Genomic DNA, 19,002 nt, shown 5'->3' with positions numbered 1-19,002 from the left:
GGTTTGTGACTGTTTTTCCTTCTGTCCCATCAGTGTGACTGTGGTGCCTAGATATTGGAGCTGCTGCAAGTGTCCCTCTAGGAGGAGAGTGAGATAGGGGACACAGGACTCTGGGAGAGACCTCTGCAGAGTGGAGAGCATATGTGATGGGCTCCATGGTGCAGAAAAGCCTCCTAAGTGTCCTGCACTCTCAGAGCATCCCAAACGCTGAAGGCTTTGTGGCCAGGGTGGCTTTATTTGCCCAGATGGTGGCAAACTGAGTGAATGAGGGCAGGGACAGAGCTGCCAGCCAGGGTGACAAAGAGTGTAGGAGACTGGGCTGGAGGGGATGCCAAGGTGTCTTTGCCCATCCATCTGCCATGTAGCAGATATGCATGGGGCGCCTTAACTTCCCTGGTGTACACTTGACTCTGCTTTCTTGATATGAAGGTGTCTCCTACCTAGCACAAAGTTCAATGTCAGACTTTCTTGCAGTGGCCTTTACATGTAACAAACCTCTGTCCTCTGACTTGTCTAGGCTAGCCCCACTCTTCCAGGCTTTTGTCCAAGGCTTTTTCGTGGTCTTTGCTGGTCTGCCATGACCTCTCTCAGTTGGTCCAGATCTTTTGGGGAATGAACTGGTTCTCTGGAGGAGAACAGTATAATTACTTGATGTGCCTTTATGAGCTGAAAGGAGAGCACAGTAATTACTTCATGTGTCTTTATAAGCTGGCCTTTCACACATCCTACTGTATTTGCTTTTTTGTGGCAATGACATGCTGGCTCACGTTCAGGTTGTACTCCTCTGTAGCTCTTATGACCCTTCTGGCAGAAACGCTGCTGTCTTTTCTTCCGTGGTCTATTTGTGCAGTTTTTTACCTCCCAATGACTTACAGCCCTGCCCATCATCTCTCAGTCCTTTCCCCAGTCTGTCGGAAAAAGAAAATCATATCAAATTCCTGTCCTGGCCTCCAAGGCTCTGGGTGTCATGTGCAGATTTTAAAACATACTCTGTTCTGTCATTTAGGTCGTTCATGGAAAAGCAGAGCAGTAGCAGCAGCAGGGCAGACCTTTCTGAAACCTTACTTGTCCCCTTTCAGTGTAACTGTGAGCCACTGGTAATCATCTATTACCGTGCACCACCTCTGTGATGGACCTGAAGTCCTGGGAATTGTTCCCACACTGCTGTGGGACTGGGAAACATCTGCCTCTTGCAAGGATGGGTAAGCTGTGGTGGGTCAGAAAGACCCACCGGGCATGATCCATGGCATGTAACCACCAGCTTTGCTCTGTAGTATTATCCTCAAGCATCAATCCAGGCCACAAGCACCAGACCGTGCAAGCCAAGACCTGCTGGCAGAGGGATGCTCTTGAGGAGCCACCAGGACACAGGGACACAAGCATGTCAGTCCAGTTGTGCTGCAGCTTCTGTGCTCCCCAAGGTTTCCTATGGGATTTCTGCAGCATTGCAGGCCTGGTGGGATGAGACCGGGGACTGGTGAGAGCCAGGGTCTCTGCCCAGTGAGGGAGAGCAGCTGGCAGGGTGGGGAGCACATCTGGCAGGTGCTGCTGCCTGGGAGCTGAGCGTCAGCCTGAGGTCCCAGAGCACAGGCTGGTGGAAACGTTTGGAGTTCACTCGCCCTGGGGAGGAGGAGGCAGAGGTTTCTCATGCCGCTTGCCGGCTGCGTGTCTGTGCTGGGGTGAATGGACTGGCCCCCAGTTACCTCTCACCATGGTACAATGGGGTCAGATGGTGAGCAGAGCTGCACGAGGCAGAGTGGCTGGAGGCTGCACTGGGACACCCTGGTGGAGATCATCCATCCGTGCCAGCTGAGCGGTTTGAGGTCCCCGTCTGTCCTGGCTCTGAACCACATGGGACATAGAGGCACAGCACCAGCGCGATGAGCTTGGGGCTGGGGCAGCTGGAGCGCTCAGGGGCAGGAGGCTGGACCCCGGTGGAGGGTCTGACATGAGGGCAGGCTGTCTGCTCGCATCTCCTGGGCTGCCTGCCAAGGACGGTGTGGATCCAGCTCGTCTAGCTGGTGTTGAGATGCCTGACTGTGTATCTGCGAGGGAGGCTTCCAGAGGATCCTGCCCGCCCAGGTTTCCATGGAGAGCGTCTCCTTGCTGAGGAGGGAGCTGTCTGGCAGACAGTACAGCCGTGGAAATACCGATACAGTGTTTGTTTTCCAAAGCAGATGAATAACATCCCTAACAGCTAGCAGCCTCACTTCCTCCGCTCGCCCCACCAGCGGTCTGGCAGAGTGACCTGGGATGCCTGTGGTGGCTTTATCCTCCCGGCTCCTTGCTGCGCGCTTGTCTGAGCATCCCCAGTTTGGCCGTATCTGCCCAGCCCGGCCCGGTTTCCCCTCCAGTTGGCAGGCACAGCTGCTCCTGGCACAGGGCTGCAGGGAGGCAGCAGCCATCTTCGCTGGGGGATGCGTTTGGCTTCGCGACTGGAGGGAAGAACGGGAATGCTGTAGGTGGCAAAACTGGGGAAGTTTTGCTCCCACCTCCTGTGGGATGTGAGGGGAATCGCTTCCCTGAATGAAATGTCCTTTCGCAGATCTCCTGGTTATTTTGCATGCTTTAAAAGACCAAGGGGAGGCTTGAGAGCTGTTGAAGCAGCCAGGCAGTGGTGCAAGGCGCATGCAACAGCCCCCGGAGAAGGGGGCTGAGCTCAGGTTTTCACGGCAGTCTGTCAATATTAAATTAATGCTAAATTCCCATCCTAAATGTTATGTTAACATGAAGTTACAGCAGAAAGTGTAGAGCACAGAACAGCAATATGAGGGTATAAGATGTGTTACGGGGGTATTGTAATCATCCCAAATGAGGCATTTGAAACCCAGGGAATTCCAGATTTAGGGTTTGCATTGGTTTTTGGGTATGTAATTGAAAAACAATCTGAACATAGGAAGGTTTAGGAGCATGTCGCTGAGATTGTTCGAGTGCCTTTATTCTGTGCTGTGAGGACATGGGCAGATGGAGGGAAAAAGTCTTAAAAAAATTATAGAACCAAATGTGGAATTACAAATGTTAAAATACCATGATCTGGATTTGAGTGTTAAGGCATCATGGCTCTCCAGTGTAATGTTAGGGCTGCTGGGTCTTGGCTGTGTTATCCGTATCTGGCCGTACTTGGCTATTGCTAACATAACTCACCTCTGTGCCTGACGCTTCACGAAACTCATAATTGGAGACAGTTGCAAGTCCTGTAGCATCATTTTATTTAAGGATGTATGCTTGGAACTTTAATTCTATCTTAGCTTATGGTTTTTGTCTTCAGATTTCCATGGTTTTTAAAAGCTATTGAAAGAACCGTGGATGAGGATTAAACAAAAACCCAAAGGAGTATCATCATAACATAATTCTGAGGAGCTGTAGCGAGAAGCTGATTTTTGGCTGTGTCTTATAAAAAGAGATTCCTTATTGTGCCAGGACAGGGTGGTTATGCTGGGTGTGCAGCCACTCTAAGGCCACTAAGTGGGTGGTGAATTCAGCCCTGATTTTGCAGCGACTGGTGTGTGCAGCCCATCCGGGCAGCTGTGCAGCGGCGCTGCCTGGTGCTGTGAAATTGCTTGGCTGGAGGAGCTGGTGGATCAGCAATGCCCATGGCAGCATGCAGCCGCAGCCCTGAGGAAGCTCTTGAGTCGGGAAATGGGCTGGTAAACCACTGCTGGCAGGGCTGTGGTGTTCCTGCAGAGGGAAAACGATGACGGGTCGGTTGAAATGGCTCTGCAGGGAGTTGTGGGCACTATCATAAAGACTGGAAGCTGCCTGTAGCTTCCAGTCATACAAATTAGATATGACAGTCATTAATAATTTGGCTTTATCCTAACCTGTGGTACCCGAAGGAACCTGAGCAGAAGATTTATACTGGGCGGTTTGCCTTCCAGCAATGTCAGGCAGAGCGGTGGGGTCTGAGATTCCACTTGGGAACGCAGCTTTGGGGGGTCCTCAGCCATCATTGCGCCCCTGGGATGTCACTGTTAGGCAAAGGTCAGTCCTCTACTGAAGGAGTAGCATTGCTGCAAGGAATACTGGATGAATGATGGTTTTCTTCCAGAGCTGGAGGCAGAGCGGAGCAGCCGAGCTCTGTGCTGCAAAGGCAGCTCCAGTGGTAGGGGGGCAGAGCAGAGCTTGGGGTCTCTGCATGTCTCGGCTGTGTTTCTGTCCCTTGATATACCTTTTGTTTCGTAGGCTTTGGCAGCTGTTTGGAGGATAATGCGGCAGTGTTGTGCTCCCGCCGAGTGTGTTTCTGTCACTGTCTGGTGGGGCAGGAGGAGTTAAAGGTGGATGATGTGCAGTGGTGATGGGGGTCAGGGGTAAAGCAGGATCAGCCCTGGCCATGACAGCTCAGCCCTCAGGTCATCCCCGTGCCACGGATGGGGCAGTAGGTGTGATTGCTTCTCCCCGTCATTTGTACCACCCTCCTTGTCTGGCATATACCTGCAGTCCCTCCGTGGGCTCTGGAAAGGTGCCTGCACGCCCAGCCCTGCAAGGCCTTGCTGCTCGGGTGGGCTGGATGTGGTAACGTGATTTTCTGGGCTGAGTGTTTCTTATTATGCCTGCCATACCCTGATTTCTGAGTCTGCTGTGTTCCCTGGGCATATCAGGAGGGCAGGCACAGCACGGGCCCATTTCCTTAATGACCAGCAGTGAATTGCCTGCACATGTGCAATGCAGATTTGAGACGCCCTCCATGGTTTGTTTGTATTTTTTTTTCCTGCGGATTTTCCTCGTTGGACGAGGTGTTCTCCATTCGTGGAGTCCCTGCCCAGCTGAGCCGTGTCCTCCCATCTGCATACAGCCCTTATTTTGCGCTCCAATAATTCCAAGGCAACTCTGCTCCCCTCTGAGCTTGGGAGAGATTTACCAGGTGGGCATGTAAGGATGCTCCGGGGCAAAATGGAGGTGTCCTGCCACTGCTGCCACCTCTTCCTGGGTAAGGACAAGTGGCTAAGACAGGACGAGCATCTTCTGACCCACCACCAAGCAGTGCCTTTTAGTAGGGACCAGGCTGCAAAGCCGAGGTGCAGAGCAGGCCTCCGGCTGACGCTGCTCTCGCCTGGCTGGGGTGTGGGCGAGCCCTGGGTGAGCACAGCCTTCGCATCTCCCCTTGCCCAGGTCCCCCAGGAGCAGCGGTGCTGGCGGGGGGAGGCAGGGTGGCCACTTACATAAGCACTGAATGCGGCAGGCGTTGCAGGGAGGTGAAGGGCAGAGCACTGAAAATCCACACAGCCTCCAGCAAGGGCTCCCTGGCGCAGGAGCTCTGCTCGCTGACATACATCTGCAGGTCCCCATCTGCAGCCGCTGCCTGCCCTGCCTGCCTGCAGCTCCCTCCCTTCCCCGTGGACCCCGCGGGGGCTGCCACATCTGCTTCCCCCCTGTGCCAGCAGCCTGGCATGGGGATATGAGAGCAGAGCTCTGCCTCCCCAGGGTTTGCTTGGGTGGCCAGGAGGCAGCCAGAGTGGGGAGGGGGTGGCAGGGGGGCTGCGGTGCCGGCACAGGAGGATGCTGCCCAGAAGCATGTTGGCTGTTCCTGCCCTGGGTTGTTCCTGGGGTCTTGCCACTTTGGCCAGCAGCACATGGAAGGAGAAGGCTGGCTGGGGAGTGTGTGGGCGGGCAAGACGGGTGTCTGGGTGGCATGCGTGGCTCTAGTTTGCTGGTGTGTGGGGGTGGGATGGTGGCATCTGGACAGGTGAGTGGTGCTGGGACGGAGCCTAGGCAAGGAGCACAGACTGCAAGGCGTGGGAGCGCTGGTGGCTCCGGCTCAGCCAGGAGGGAAGAGGTGCTGGCAAGCTCTGGTGCAGGGGCCACGCTGGGCAAGGGTAGTGCCTGACAGGTTCCTTGTGGGGAGGGATGGTGCCAGGGAAGTGGCGCTGTGCTGCTTATCTCGGCACCCACAATCTGCTGCTGATAACCTCCTGCAGCGTGGGGCGAGGGCACCGTGCCACCACCCAGGGCGGGCGGCTGCAGCGCTCACCCAGGCAGGGCAGGAGCAGGGCTGGCCCCGAGCGCTGGGGACAAGCTCTGCAGGCATGGCCAGATGCAGTCTGTGCGTCTGCATGTGCTCTGCTTGTGCTGCCCATGCTTGCCTACTCCCAGAGCTGCCTGCCTGGATGGCGGCAGAGCCAGCGAGCACCCATGGTGGGGAGGGTCGGGCCAGGGATCCTGGCTCCTTCTGCGCTGCAGCAATTTGACTCTTCCCAGAGCAAGTCTGCTGTTAATTCCCTCCATCTCTCCGCAGTATCAGCAGTCCCCTCCAGGCCAGGCTGTCGGCAGGCGGGCAGCAGCAGGCAGCTGGGAGGCTGTGAGAAGCGGTAGCACATCTCCCTGCATCCGTGCTCCCGACTCACGCAGCAGAAGGTGTGGCTGGGCTGCGTGCTCTTCTGCTCCATCTCTTCCCGGTGGGCAAATCAGAGGCTTGGCATGATGGGGATGCCCTGAGCCCTCGCCCCAGGAGCTTCAGGCCTGGATGTTGGTGCTGCTCCTCCCGGACAATGTGGCTGATACTCTGGAGAAGCCCTCTCTTGCCCCCTGTTCTCCAAGTGCCTGAGCTGGTGGCCAGCTGGGACCTGCGTCTTGCACTCTGGGTCCTGAGCTTCGCCTCGGCAGTTGTGCGGATGGAGGGCCAGGTCTACTCACCGACTGTCAACACGCACTATGGGAAGTTACGGGGGGTCCGTGTGCCACTGCCCAGCGAGATCCTGGGGCCCGTGGACCAGTACCTGGGGGTGCCTTACGCTGCCCCTCCCGTCGGGGAGAAGAGATTCATGCCTCCCGAGCCACCGCCGTCCTGGTCGGGCATCAGGAACGCTACCCACTTCTCGCCGGTCTGCCCGCAGAACATCCACAATGCCGTTCCTGAGATCATGCTGCCCATCTGGTTTACCTCCAATTTGGATATCGTGGCCACGTACATCCAGGACCCCAACGAGGACTGTCTGTACCTCAACATCTACATCCCCACAGAGGATGGTGAGTCCCCACCGGGGTGCCCGCAGGAGGGCGGGGGGGGGCCGCTCTGCCCCTCCTCAGCAGTGGTTGATCTCACCTGGGTGTTGTGTTTGAAGCATGTGGTTGTGGACCCTGCAGCATGCTGTCTGTTTGTGGAAAGCTTTCTCTGGCTACGCAGCTCGCCCTCTTGCCCTCAGCTGCCATCTCTGTCTCGCGTGCTCCTGCTCCTCCACACCTCCCGGTCCCCTCCCTCCACCTCCATGGCATCGTCACGGGTTCCTCTCTTGTGTTGCTAAATCTGAATCCGACTCTCTGACAGCAGATCCACAGAGCGACAAGCTGGTTTGTGCTCCCTAGGCGCCGAGTGCCAGGTTCTGTCTTGAGTTGGTTCGGGTTTGTCCTTCCTCCCCGCTTCCCACCCTCCCCAGGTCCATGCGCTAGTTGTGGGCGTGGGCTGCGGCTGCGGCTGGGAGGAACACTCTCTGCCTCTCCCTGAGGAGACGCTCTGGCAAGGAAGGGACTGCGGAGCCCTTTTCCAGGCCCTGGTACGGACGGGAGGTTGGGGGCACTGACAGGCACATCGCTTGGCTGCTCCTCCCTCCTCCAGCAGGACCACAGCAGAGCGATGGGCCTGGGGTGCCGGGGACCCGCGGGGCATGGTCCCATTGGGGTGAGGCTGAGTGGCACTGGGTGCCTCCTTGTCTAACCTTTTCCTTTGTAGGGGATCCCACCTGAACTGTAAGTAGAGGGCAGAGGAGGCAGCGCCTGCCCGCACGCCTGCCCCAGCCTCACCGCAACGGGAGCCCCCGGGGATTTTCAGCGGGCTGGAAGGGACCCGCAGCAGGTCTGCTGTGTGTAGCGGAGCAGCCTGGCAGGCTGGTGGCTTCTCTCAGGCCGGCTGGCTCCGCTCCTCTGTCCCTGCAGCCCTTGGCCATGGGATGCATTGTGCCTTCCTTCCCACCCGGCACGGCTGGCCCAGAGTTTTCCTCCCACGGTGACGCTCCCTCCCCACCTCTTGCGGTCCCAGGGGTGGCGGGAGGACGGCAGCGTGGTTGTGATTGCATGCCCTCTCCTGCCAGTGGAGCCTCCTGTTATTTTGTAGTCTTTTATTCATTTTACAGTAAAACGGATTTCCAAGGAATGCACCCGAAAGCCCAACAAGAAAATATGTAGGAAAGGAGGTATGTAGCAAGCCGACCGGCAGAGAGGCACAGAGAGGAAAGAGAGAGAGAGTGAGAGAGTGAGAGGGTGCCTGGCCGGCCCCCGGCCTGCGGCATGCTCCTCTGGCACCTCTCTGTGCCACCACCCAGACTGTGGGCCCTCCGAGCAGCCCACCCTGCCGCCCCCCGCTTCCTGCTCGGAGGAGCCCCGCAGATGCTCCGGCCACCTCCGCTCCCTGGCCGGGGGAGCCAGGACCAGTGCCGGCTGGCAGCGCAGGTCTGGCGTCAGGTCAGAGGAAGACGCTCATGTTGCTCCAGGCCTTTCAGAACAGCTTCTCCTGGGCTGAGCCCATGCTCCCGCCTTCATCCTGCTGGCACCGGCAGCCTCCCAGCCCTTGGAAATGAGGGAGAGCCTCTGATGGTGGGCAGCACTTAAACGCACCTGTCTCTTTGGGGTGCATCCCCCACTGAGAGTGTACAGACCTGCTCAGGGAAGCACCTGTGTGATGGTGGACTGCAGCCTGTCCTGGGCTGAGCTCTTTCCCTGTTGCATCCCTGGTCATTTTGCATCCAAAGCTCCTTGGTTAAAAGCATAAAACCTCTCCTGGCTGTGTAGATGCTGCCATGTTCTGCCCTAGCCCATGGTCCCACCAGGGCTGCTCCCCCCTGCCTCTGCCAGCTCTGCCAGTGAGGATCTGCTCTCTACCCCCTGGCACAGCATCTTCCCTGAGCCCCATCCACCCCTCGGGTGGCCGAGCAACTCCAGACACATCTCCACTTTGCCTTGCCTCCATCCCCAGGGCCATGCGGGGCTCATCCTGCTGCATTTTGGGGCAAGGGGGGTGGCTCATCCCCCCTTGCCCCAAAGTGATCCTGTGTTTCTGGCTAGCGCTGTGGGCTGGGGAGTGGAGACGTGCAAACGGGAGCTGGCCCGGCCCCTAGTTGGACACGACGCTTTGCCCATCCCACCGCACAGCCCTCTTGCAGGCAGGGAGAGCCCGGGCTGTTCTGTGCATCCCAAAGCTGGATGTGTGGGCGGCTGGGCAGCCAAGCTCTTCTGAAAGGCTCACTGCAGGGAGGGGGTGTCTGGTGGGCAGGGGCTGCCGTCCTGGGCGTCCCGTGGCAGCATGGTCCCTGCATCCTGGCCTCCGCCTCCCTGCGCCCCTGGGGTTGGCGGGGCTGGCGCAGCTGGGCTTGGAGGTTTGGGGAGCGCTTTCCTTCCAGCCATTTCCCCCAGTTCTGTTGTTGGGTTTCTTTGCTTTGCTTTTCCTGTTGCTGTCCTGGCTATTCACACGCCATCTCTCTGAGTGCCAAGGCTGCCCCTGAAAGGGCTGGCGCATTAGGGAGTCTCCGCACGCTGCCTCCGGAGCTGGCTGTGCCAGCGATCGCCAGCCACTTCAAAGCACTTCCTCTCCCGGTCCTCCCACCGGCTGCTGGGGCTGGCGGACCCCTGCCACCCCCAGCCCTATGGCTGGGGCCAGGGAAGCAGAGTCCAGGGTGACGGCTGGAGAAGGGAGACAACATTTAAGGCATGGCAAAACACCTTGGGCATACTTGTATCCTGGTTTTCCCTTCCCCACTGGCTCTGCTCAGGACAAGCGTTTCTTTGCAGCCCATCTGCAGTTGCTTCTGGTCACCTCTCCGAGAGCTGGTGGGGGATGTACCCCCTGTCCCTGCCTGGTTCTGCTGGCTCATGGACCAGCGGATCCCCGGTGCTGGCCACTTGGGCATCCAGGTGTGACGTGCCGGGAATAAAGCACCCAGACACTGGCGCTGTCCTTCAGCCCTGGCCACAGCTCTGGTGGCCATTGGCTCAAATTAATTGAGTCACTTGTGATGTGACAAGGAGGGGGGCTCCCCCGCCCCTTGTCATGTATCCTGGGTTAGTAATGCTTGGGGTGAGAATAACGTACCTGCAGTGCTGATTTCCTCAGGCTGCATGTCGTTTGAACATTGGCTTGTTCTGGAATATTCTTTATTATTTCTAAGGCCACATATGAGCAGTTAATAAGCTCTCCTCTCACAGAGCGGGCAGCTGTGCAGTGTTTTGGTGGTTCAAAACACCTCAGCTCCCACCTTACTGGAGTTTTCATGATTTCTGTCAGCCCTAAGCTCAGTGTATTTCATAGCAGCCAAAGGACTGAGAATTCATCAGAATGTATCCTTGGGACAGAAAAACATCCCTGTTTCCCTGCCCAGTTGCCCATAATAATTTCCTATATGGAAACGTCCTGCATGCCAGTCTCCTCCATACACATTGGCCCCTTCTCTGGGAGCAAGGCAGGGCAGTGGTGCTCTGAGAACGCATAGTGCTGGGGGAGCTGACGGCTCAGGTTTTGCTGTGAAAATAATGCTGCTCACCCGAAGAGCATGTACACACACACGTGGTACAGTACCTGTGCAAAACACAGCTCTGTCCTTTGCTTTGTGCTGCCAACACTTCCAGCCTGTGCTTGGCTGCGGCAGGTGCTGGGATGCTTTCCCCTTCCCTTCACCACCAGCCTGGGCAGGTCTTGCTGCGAGGCATGAGGAGGTGGATGCAATTTTTGGAGGGGAAAAGCGTGGCTGCCCTGTACATAGAAGCCCTCCCCTGTTTATTTTTTTAGCGGCTGCCCTGATCTCTCTGGCTGGGGCTGTGCAGAGTCCGCGCTGCTGCGGTGACAAATGTGCCAGTCCAGCATCATGCTGTGCTGTGTGAGGGTGTCTGACCTCCCAGCAGCTCCCGGGCTTGGGATACACTTCAGCTGCTCTGCGGGAGAAGCACTATGGCTTCTCCGCTGATCTCCAAGAAGCAAATTTGCCTGAGTACTGGCTGAGGCTTCCCTACGGCTGAGACTTTTGCAGTGCTCCCTTTCTGGAAGGCTTCTCAGCAGCCTCCTGCAAAGCCTGCTGCTTTGCAGAGTTGGTTGGGAGCAGACCACTGCCCTGGAGCTCCACTGCTGCTCCGGGGAGCGATTTGCAAAGGTGAGAGTAGGTGTTTGTGCTGGCGGACGCAGCAGATCATGAGAAGATGCAGTGCTTTTATGGAGTCTGCTCAAGGATGGAGGTAACTCCTCTGCATCACCCAGGGACAGGGAGGGGCAGGGCAGCACCAAGGTGCACTGCAGTCCTAGAGCAAGGGCTGGTGGCTGGAGGAGCCACCCAACACAGGTCCCAGGGGAGCTGCCCCTGCCCGTGGGGTTGTGCAGCAGCAGGTTCAACGACTGTCATCAATCCTGGTCCCGTTCTTTGTCGCTCCTGGAGAAACACCTGAGCCAGTGTGGCCATCAGCATGTATGCCTCTGGGTGCATGTGGCTGTCAGACACGGTGGCAGCACTGCTGTGGGCTCCTGCTCTCTGTGGCATTGCAGCTGCTGCATGGGAGTGGGTGTCCCAGGGAGCTTGGACAGAGGAGGGGCTGCTGGGGTTGCCCGGGGCTGCCCTGAGCAGACATTTGGATCTGGAAAGATGTGGGCTCAGGTGCCTGATCTTCTCTTATCTGCACCATGCTGAGTGCAAAGGCTCCAAGGACTGAGGCTCCTTGCCCTCCTTTATCTCTGTTTGCGCTGGTGTCAATGCTGTTGGCATGCTTTACTTAAGATAGTATAAATCCGGCATGGATGCCCCTGTTTCAGGGAAAGTGATTTTATTTTTTACTGAACCTGAGCTTAAATCTTTCTAGAGCCTTCAGATAAGGGCATATGCATCCTTCCTATCATCCTGAACAATGTCACTTCGTAGTCAGCTTAAAGTGAAGCAGCACAACAGGCATTTACAGTGCAAGGGAGTTTTCAATGGGTAAGAGAGTAAGAGCCATGAGTGCTTTTGGTTTTTCCAGCTGTGAATCAACAAGCTTAAATCCATCCCCATGAGAGTAGGTGCTGCGAGCTCCATGTGTTGGCTTTTGCCAGTGCAGAAGAAGATCTCCTGGGATGGGTGTCCTTGAACACGGCAATAACTGGTGGAGCGAAGTGCAAGGGATGGGTGAGGGAGGTGAAGCTGTAATTGCTGTCATGAGCTGTGGGGCACCGGTGGGTTGTTGTGGAGGTGAACAACGTAGTGCAAGGCAAAAAGCCCGCTTGGTTGCAGTAGTCTGTGTTCACTGTAACCCCAGCCACCCTGGCACCTTCCTGCCAATGGGGAAGGCTCATGCTTTGCATCTGCCACACACACATGCCGCTGCTGTTCCCCTTCCCCCTGGCCTGCATTACTGCGCTCCTGCTTTGCTTAGCTTCCCAGCACTGCTTTCTACTGCCCCTTCTGCGGTGTGTGAAGCTCAGGTTGCCTTAGGCTTGTCCCAGCCATCCCTGAGCTCCAGGGCAGTGGTCTCCAGCCAGATCCCTCCCTGCTCAGTCAGGACAGTAGCTCATATCACAGGGATGTTGTCCACTGCCCTCTCTTACAGCCTGACAGCTCCTCATAGCCAGTTCCTCCATCCCTGTCTGCATGGAGACCTTTGTCCCCTGAAGGAGACCAGACTTCAGGGCTACAGCCGACCGGTCCTGGGGCTTTAACAGCACCAGAGCCCTCAGCAGTGGAAAGGGATCTCCAGATGCCTGTGACTGGCTTCCCAGCTCTGAAGCACGGTGTAGATGAAGGCTCGCTGCCTGTGGTCTTCATTAGAGAAAAATCCCTATCCCTTAGCAGTAGCAAGGAGGTTGGCACATAGCACCGGTTAGCAAATATTGCATGAGTACTTCGTCATTTAAGTGCTTTCTGGGCTTGCAGCTCTTCCTAATGAAGATGCAGTAGGTCAAGCTTGCAAAAGGCTGGGCAGCCGCACATGCCTGGCCAAGTGTTCAGCTGGTGGGTGGGGTGGGGGGGAGCATGCAGGAAGGATGCAGCAGAAGTGGGGGCGAGAGGTGGCAGGGGTGGGGATGGCATTGGGTAGAAACAGGAGAATGAAGTGAGGAGCTCAGGGCATGGCTGGATGGTGAAGCAAGAGGTGAGGAGGCAGGGCTGGGACATGGCAAGAGTAGGTCAGGAGGTGAACTTCAAATCAAAGAGAATCAGGAGTGCTCTGGAGACAGCCAATCCATCCCTGCCCTGGGCAGGAACTGGTCTACCTCACCTCTTCCCGGCAGCGTGTCTCGTCTGGTCTTAAGCACTTCCCCAGGCCACCTCTTCCAGTGCTTTCCTGCACCTTGTGCCAGGAAGCTTCTCTTCTTGTCCAGCTTTGACCTGCCTTGTGTAGCTCTGGGGCTGCCTGTGCTCTGACAGTGAGGAGGGAGTTGCTCTTCCACCTCACCACCTCTCAGTGGCCTTTCATGAGTCGGGTTGCTGCTGTAGCTCCCATCACTCATCTGCTCCCAGGATTTGCATGACTCAGCCTCCTGCAAACTTTTCATGCCTGCTGGATTTTTCTAGACTTCTGGTCATTGCTCCTCCAGACTTTCTTCAGCAGGTCATGGCTGCTTAAGGCATTGTGCAAGCCTCTTGCCCAAGTGGAGCTGCCCCACAGCCATTTCAGACCCCCACACAAATTTCTTTTAAATTCAAATCCCGCCCCTTGTCATGCTGCCATCTCTGTTATCCACTACCTGTGTCACCTGCGAGATCCCACTCCCAGAGTGGTAGTGAGGACGACTCCCTGATTTAGTCTTCCTGGCCAGTTTCTCCTTGTCGTAGCTTCATCCAGCTTCAGGGCTGCCCTTGCTTGTGGGAGCCTTGCTGGAGGCCATGCAGAACCCTCGCTGTGGTGGTGATGGAGCTGGCTGGTGATAGCAGCAGGGCCTGGCAGGACCTCAGAGCCCTGCATATCTGGGGGAGGTCACTGGGCAGCACAGACACAGCACTGGCAATCCCACCTAGGGGAAACCCTGCTGTCACCCCTGAGGTCACCATTACCTGAGGAACTTTTTTGGTGCAGGCATTAGGGAGCAGAGGACCGCAGGTGCTGGTCTGCAGCTCTAAGGGGATAAGGAGAGCAAAACCTCTTCCTGAAATTTGGGGCTGCAGGGTACAGGGATGGCACAACTCAGCTTCGTGCCCACAAAGGCATGGAGCCCTTTGCAGCAATGGAGCCTCGGTACAGCTCTGCACTGCATCTGCTCCCTACCAGCATGCAGGCTGCCTCTCCTGGCTCATGCCAGGCACATGCAGCTTGGAAAGTGCTGTGCTCAGTGCACACTATCCACAGTAGCATCCCACGGTGCCAGGCTGGGGCTGCTGGCCTGACCCGACCCATGCCCTGGCACCGCAGATTTGCTAAAGGCCATGCAACGGTGAGAAGACATTCAGGCTGTTACAGAAACTGGTATTTTTAGGGTTCTGCCTGGGTCAGGGCAAGCTTGTTGGTGCCTTTTCAATCCTTGGTGAACCATGCAACTGGTCTTTTAAGGAGGGAGTTGGCACAGGACAGAGCCAGGCAGTGCAGGGGAGCACCTGTCAGAATGGCTCCCTGCAGCGTGCCATGGTGGTCCGCACTGTGGCACTGGTGGTTTGTGGCTAGCTGTGCCAGGCACAACAAGGGGCCATGCACTGCGTGGGGGTGATGGGCAGGACCCCGGTTGGTGGTCAGTGGCCACCAAGGGGAACCCTTCTTGTGGGCTCTGCTGGTGGTAGGGGGATGGTTGTCCCTGGTGGCAGCAGAGCTGGCAGTGGGAGAAGGAGCCTTGCCACCGCGCAGGGAGCCGAGGGTGCACGAGCAGGCGGGGGCCAGGCTGGGATGCAGGAGGATCAGTGAGTGCTTTGAGAGGCTGATCTGCCTCCAGCGCTGATGCTGCCACAGGCCTGCTCTCCTCCTCCCCGCCGCCCCGGCACTCCCTGGGGAGGATGTGGGAAGGGGTCCAGGTGAAGCAGCATCCTGGCGCAGCTCCCAGGGCAGTCCTGCCCGCACCCTGCGCCGCCCTGGCTCTGGGAGAGGTGCAGTGTGAGTAGCCAGCAGTGCTGTGGGGCGCAGGCCTGGCCCCACCATCTCTGCTATCATGCTATTTTTGAATTCTCTTTTGTTTTTTGTTTTGTTTTGTTTTGTTTGTTTTGTTTTTGTTTCCTTTTGTTTTCCTTTTTGTTCTGTCTCCTCGTGTTTGGTCCCTAGGAGCCAGCGCTAAGAAACAGGGCGAGGACTTAGCGGATAATGACGGTGATGAAGACGAAGGTATTTCTGTGCTCGAGGCTGCCACTGCATGACACGCAAAGCAAGTCCGTTTGCCCGCCATCTGCTGCCATCCCCAGGGAGCCCTGTGTGTGTCCGTCTGCTGTGCCGGGCAGCTGCGCGGGGCGGGGGGCAGGCTGGCCAGCTGTGCAGGGCACCCAGGTCCTTCCTCTCCTCGGGATGGGGGGGAAGCTCGTGGGGTTTTTTTGCTTTAGGAGAAGTGTGCTCCTGCTCTGCTTGAGCGAGGGCAGGGAGTAAGCATGGCAGCTTGGGAGGAGAGGAGCCCTTGGGCACCTGGGCCCATTTCACCCCAAGCCCGGTCACATCCCACCTCCAGCCTCATCCCTCCGGAGTCGGTGACATGCAGCTGGGAGCCAGCGACCTCCCCCTCCACCCTTGCCTGGCCCTGCTGTGGGCATCACCACAGGCTGGCCGTGCCAACAGCTTAGCACCCTTGGTACCCACAGGGTACCTGGCCATGCCCAGGAGACCCGAGGTCTGCTTGGACATGGTTTCTGGTAACTTCTCTCCTTCTCCACCCAGTGTGAGCAAGGTCTTGCTTGCAACCAGAGTATCAGCACCAGCCCAGGCACAGCAAGTGGGCTTTCGAGCAGATGTGATTCTAGATGTACACCAGGGCTAAGCAAGCTGCAGAATAAGCTAGCTTTAGTAAAACAAGGTTGTTCATCTGCAGGGTATGGAGTCGGTGTGTTTGACTGCATGGATTTGAAGAGGAGGCAGGAGAAAGGGTCAGCCAGGGTGCAGCCCTAACATGCCGAGGACAGTAAAACCTCATGGTGTGCAGGAGTCCCAGGGCAGCTCGAGCACAGCCTGGCAGATGGTGTTTAGGATCTGGGAAACAGATGAAAAGCTTTTTCCTTGGCAGTACCAAAACCCTGTTGTTTTCTCCCACTAACCTGTGCCCCAGGATCTCTTGTACCAGGGCATAAACTGGCATTCAGCCTAAGTGACTTGACTGTGCTAAATGCCCGCACACTAAAATGTTCTGCAGCAATTAGGAGCCATTTATTCCCTGGTACATCTCCACACATCGCTGCCATTCTGCTGTGAGGATGTCCTTTTGTGTGTTGGTGGGAGCATGTGGCAGGGAGGAGAGGACACGGGCGCAGGCACCAACGTTCCTGCCCTTTGCATTTCAAGCAGGTGGCCAGGTGGCCCTGGGAAGAGCTGTCTTGCCATAGTTCTGCTGCATGGGCGATGTCTGTCCCAGAGGAGCCACGAGTACTCTTTGCTCCCCAAGTCTTTGCATTTGCCTGGCTGCATCCTGGTGACAGGAAAAGCCAGCGCAGGTTTTGCCATATCCTCATTCTTCTGGAGGGAAGAGGTTTTCTGTATGGGAAGGAGGCCACCTTTAGCCACATTGCGGGCCACAGGTGCAGGTGGGGATGGACAGAGGTACCCATCAGCCTGCCCTGTAGCCCCCTGCGATGGGCAAGCCGTGGGGAGGCATGGACATGCACAGGGGTTAGGTGGGTGCGAGGGAGCATGTCCACCCTGGCTGGGCATCCCCACTGCGTTGGTGTGGCTGCGCCCCAGGAGTCCCAGCCCTGCAGGGACCACGATGGGGACTGGCTGCTGGGACAATGTGGTGCACCAGTGAGGGAGGAAGGCAGGGAGCAGCGGCTGGCTGGGGCAGCTGAGGCCAAGCAGCCCCAGCAAGCAATGCCAGCCTGCCCAAGCAAGGTGCTGGGTGCGTGTGAGCACAGGGGAGGGCAAAGTCCATCGGTGCTGGCTCACCAGCCCAGGAGAGGGCATGTGGGACCTGGCACTGTCTCCACAATGGGCGCAGCTCCCTCCTCTGTGTCACATGGGCAAGACGTACCAAGAGCCGAGCACGGGCATTCTTTCCTCACACCAGGGCTTGGTTCCATGAGGGACCCAAGGCCAGTGGGGCAGAAGGGGCAGGATGTCCCCCAGGCAGGGCCAGTTGAGAGAGGGAGCATGGCTGCTCCCTGTCCCCTAGGCTCCCACTGTTCTTCCTCCCCGGCCATCGGGGTCTCATTCCTCATCCTCACTCCATGCCTCATGCCCTGTCCTCGTCCGGACACCGTGCTCACCTCCCTGACACGCACACGTGCACACACTGTCTGCATCATCACCATGTCTGTGTCTGGGCACTGGGGTGCCATGGGTTCATATCCAGGCAGCTGGCAGGTTTCTGCCTTCCCAGGGGGATGGGAAGTGGGGGACGGGAGAGTCAGACATTGGAGCACCCACCAGTGCCCCCCCGCCTTCCAGGTCCTGCACACCCCCATCCCTGCCCCCTGCAATGCCAGATTCCAGGACTCCCGGAGCCGAGGGCTTGGGTCCAGACAAAGACAGGACATGAAGCTGCATCCTGGGGCTAGACTTTGCAACTCCCACCTGCAACGGAGGTGCCACTGGTCTGACTCCCACATGCAGCCAGAGCCCGGCTCTGAGGAAGAGCAGCAGGGTCCAGCCAGCATCTCATCTGCATGTGCTGAGACCCCCGAGGACACAGCAGTGTGGGGATGGCACGGTGGCTGCTGCCATCCGGAAGGGGGCTGGTGGGGTTTGTTCAGTGGTGGTCGGCTTTGGAGGGCCACGCTGTGGTCCCCAGGAGAGCTCTCAGTTTGGCTCCTAAGCCCCCTCCCTGGTCCTGGCAGCTGGCATTGCCCTCGTCCTTGGTCTGCCTGTCGGGCAGGGTGCGGCGACCACCGGTGGGATCCTGTGTTTAACTGCCTCTCCTTCCAGACATCCGGGACAGCGGGGCCAAGCCAGTGATGGTGTATATCCACGGTGGTTCATACATGGAGGGCACAGGGAACATGATAGACGGCAGCGTCCTGGCTAGCTACGGGAACGTGATTGTCATCACCCTGAACTACCGCGTTGGAGTGCTCGGTATGGGCTGGCCAGCGTGGGCTGTGCTGCTAGCATGGCCAGGCGGCGGGATGAGTCCCCATGGCCAACCGGGCTGGAAACAGCTGGGAAGGGGGTGGTGGGGGGTGTGGGGCCCAGCAGGATGGGGGCTGCACTGCAGGTGCTGACCCTGCCCTCTGCCCTGGCAGCCAAGCTGGGTGCCACGTGGCATTGCCCCCACTGGGTGGCTGCAGCATGGTCTGGCTCCTGGCACCAGCCACCCCCCCCAGGCTCATTTACACAACCTGGCTCAGCTGAAAGCAAATATTGGTCTGCGGCTAAATAAATAATAAATGTGTTTACCCAGCATCTCCTCCTGAGAGGGCTCTCCCTCCCTGGCCACCGGCTACCTCCAAGCCAGCTGAGCTGCCAGGACCCCCACAGCCACCCACCACGGCCTGGCTGTCTGCAGAGGGGATGGCTGAAGGGTGCCAGGTGCCGTATAGAGGAGGGTGGCAGTCCCATTTTTGTGAACACTGATGACCTGGAGAGGCAAAATGGGGACACGGGGTCAAAAGGCAGTGTGGTCCCCTGCCTGCTGCAGCAGAAACCCCCAGGAGCTGGGACACAGGAGGTTTGTCTAGAGCATCACTGCTGCCTGCCCTTAGCAGCAGGGAGAACAAGGAGTGCAGAAGTTTGGGGAGAGCTCCTTCCCAGCCAGACTGCTGGCAGGGATGGCTCTCTTCCTTGCCATCCAGCCTGGCACAGTGCTCTCCCTGGACAGCTGAGTTCCTGGCCAGTACCTGGGGCACCATATCCCTCCGATGGCCTTCAGACCCCATAGTCTCTTGGGGAAGATGGCAGTTACCTGCTTTGCAGTAAAAACAAGCCTATTCAAGTCCTTTCAATATTAAACATCAGGCCTTTAAGATGGACAGGTGCAAATTTAAAAGACTTGTCACAATATGCAATAAGACTTTAATG

General features: G+C 57.5%; 1 protein-coding gene across 4 annotated transcripts in view; it reads left to right on the top strand.

Moving 5' to 3' along the window:
• The window catches only part of NLGN3 (neuroligin 3), a 42,467-nt gene that overhangs the window by 12,843 nt on the left and 10,622 nt on the right, over positions 1 to 19,002 (top strand). The window contains exons 2-5 of one of the 4 annotated variants that reach the window (XM_037408068.1): positions 6,233 to 6,963; positions 8,064 to 8,123; positions 15,118 to 15,177; positions 17,911 to 18,060. In XM_037408068.1, coding sequence (XP_037263965.1) covers positions 6,486 to 6,963; positions 8,064 to 8,123; positions 15,118 to 15,177; positions 17,911 to 18,060 — 748 coding nt within the window. In that variant the 5' untranslated portion in view covers positions 6,233 to 6,485. Of the gene's footprint in view, positions 1 to 6,133; positions 6,964 to 8,063; positions 8,124 to 15,117; positions 15,178 to 17,910; positions 18,061 to 19,002 lie in introns of those variants that run through there. The other 3 variants (XM_037408069.1, XM_037408070.1, XM_037408071.1) reach the window with 3 other exon arrangements.

The sequence above is a fragment of the Falco rusticolus genome, chromosome 14 (assembly GCF_015220075.1).
Source record: "Falco rusticolus isolate bFalRus1 chromosome 14, bFalRus1.pri, whole genome shotgun sequence".
Classification (NCBI taxonomy): Eukaryota; Metazoa; Chordata; class Aves; order Falconiformes; family Falconidae; genus Falco; species Falco rusticolus.
This window is presented reverse-complemented; position numbering and strand designations above follow the sequence as displayed.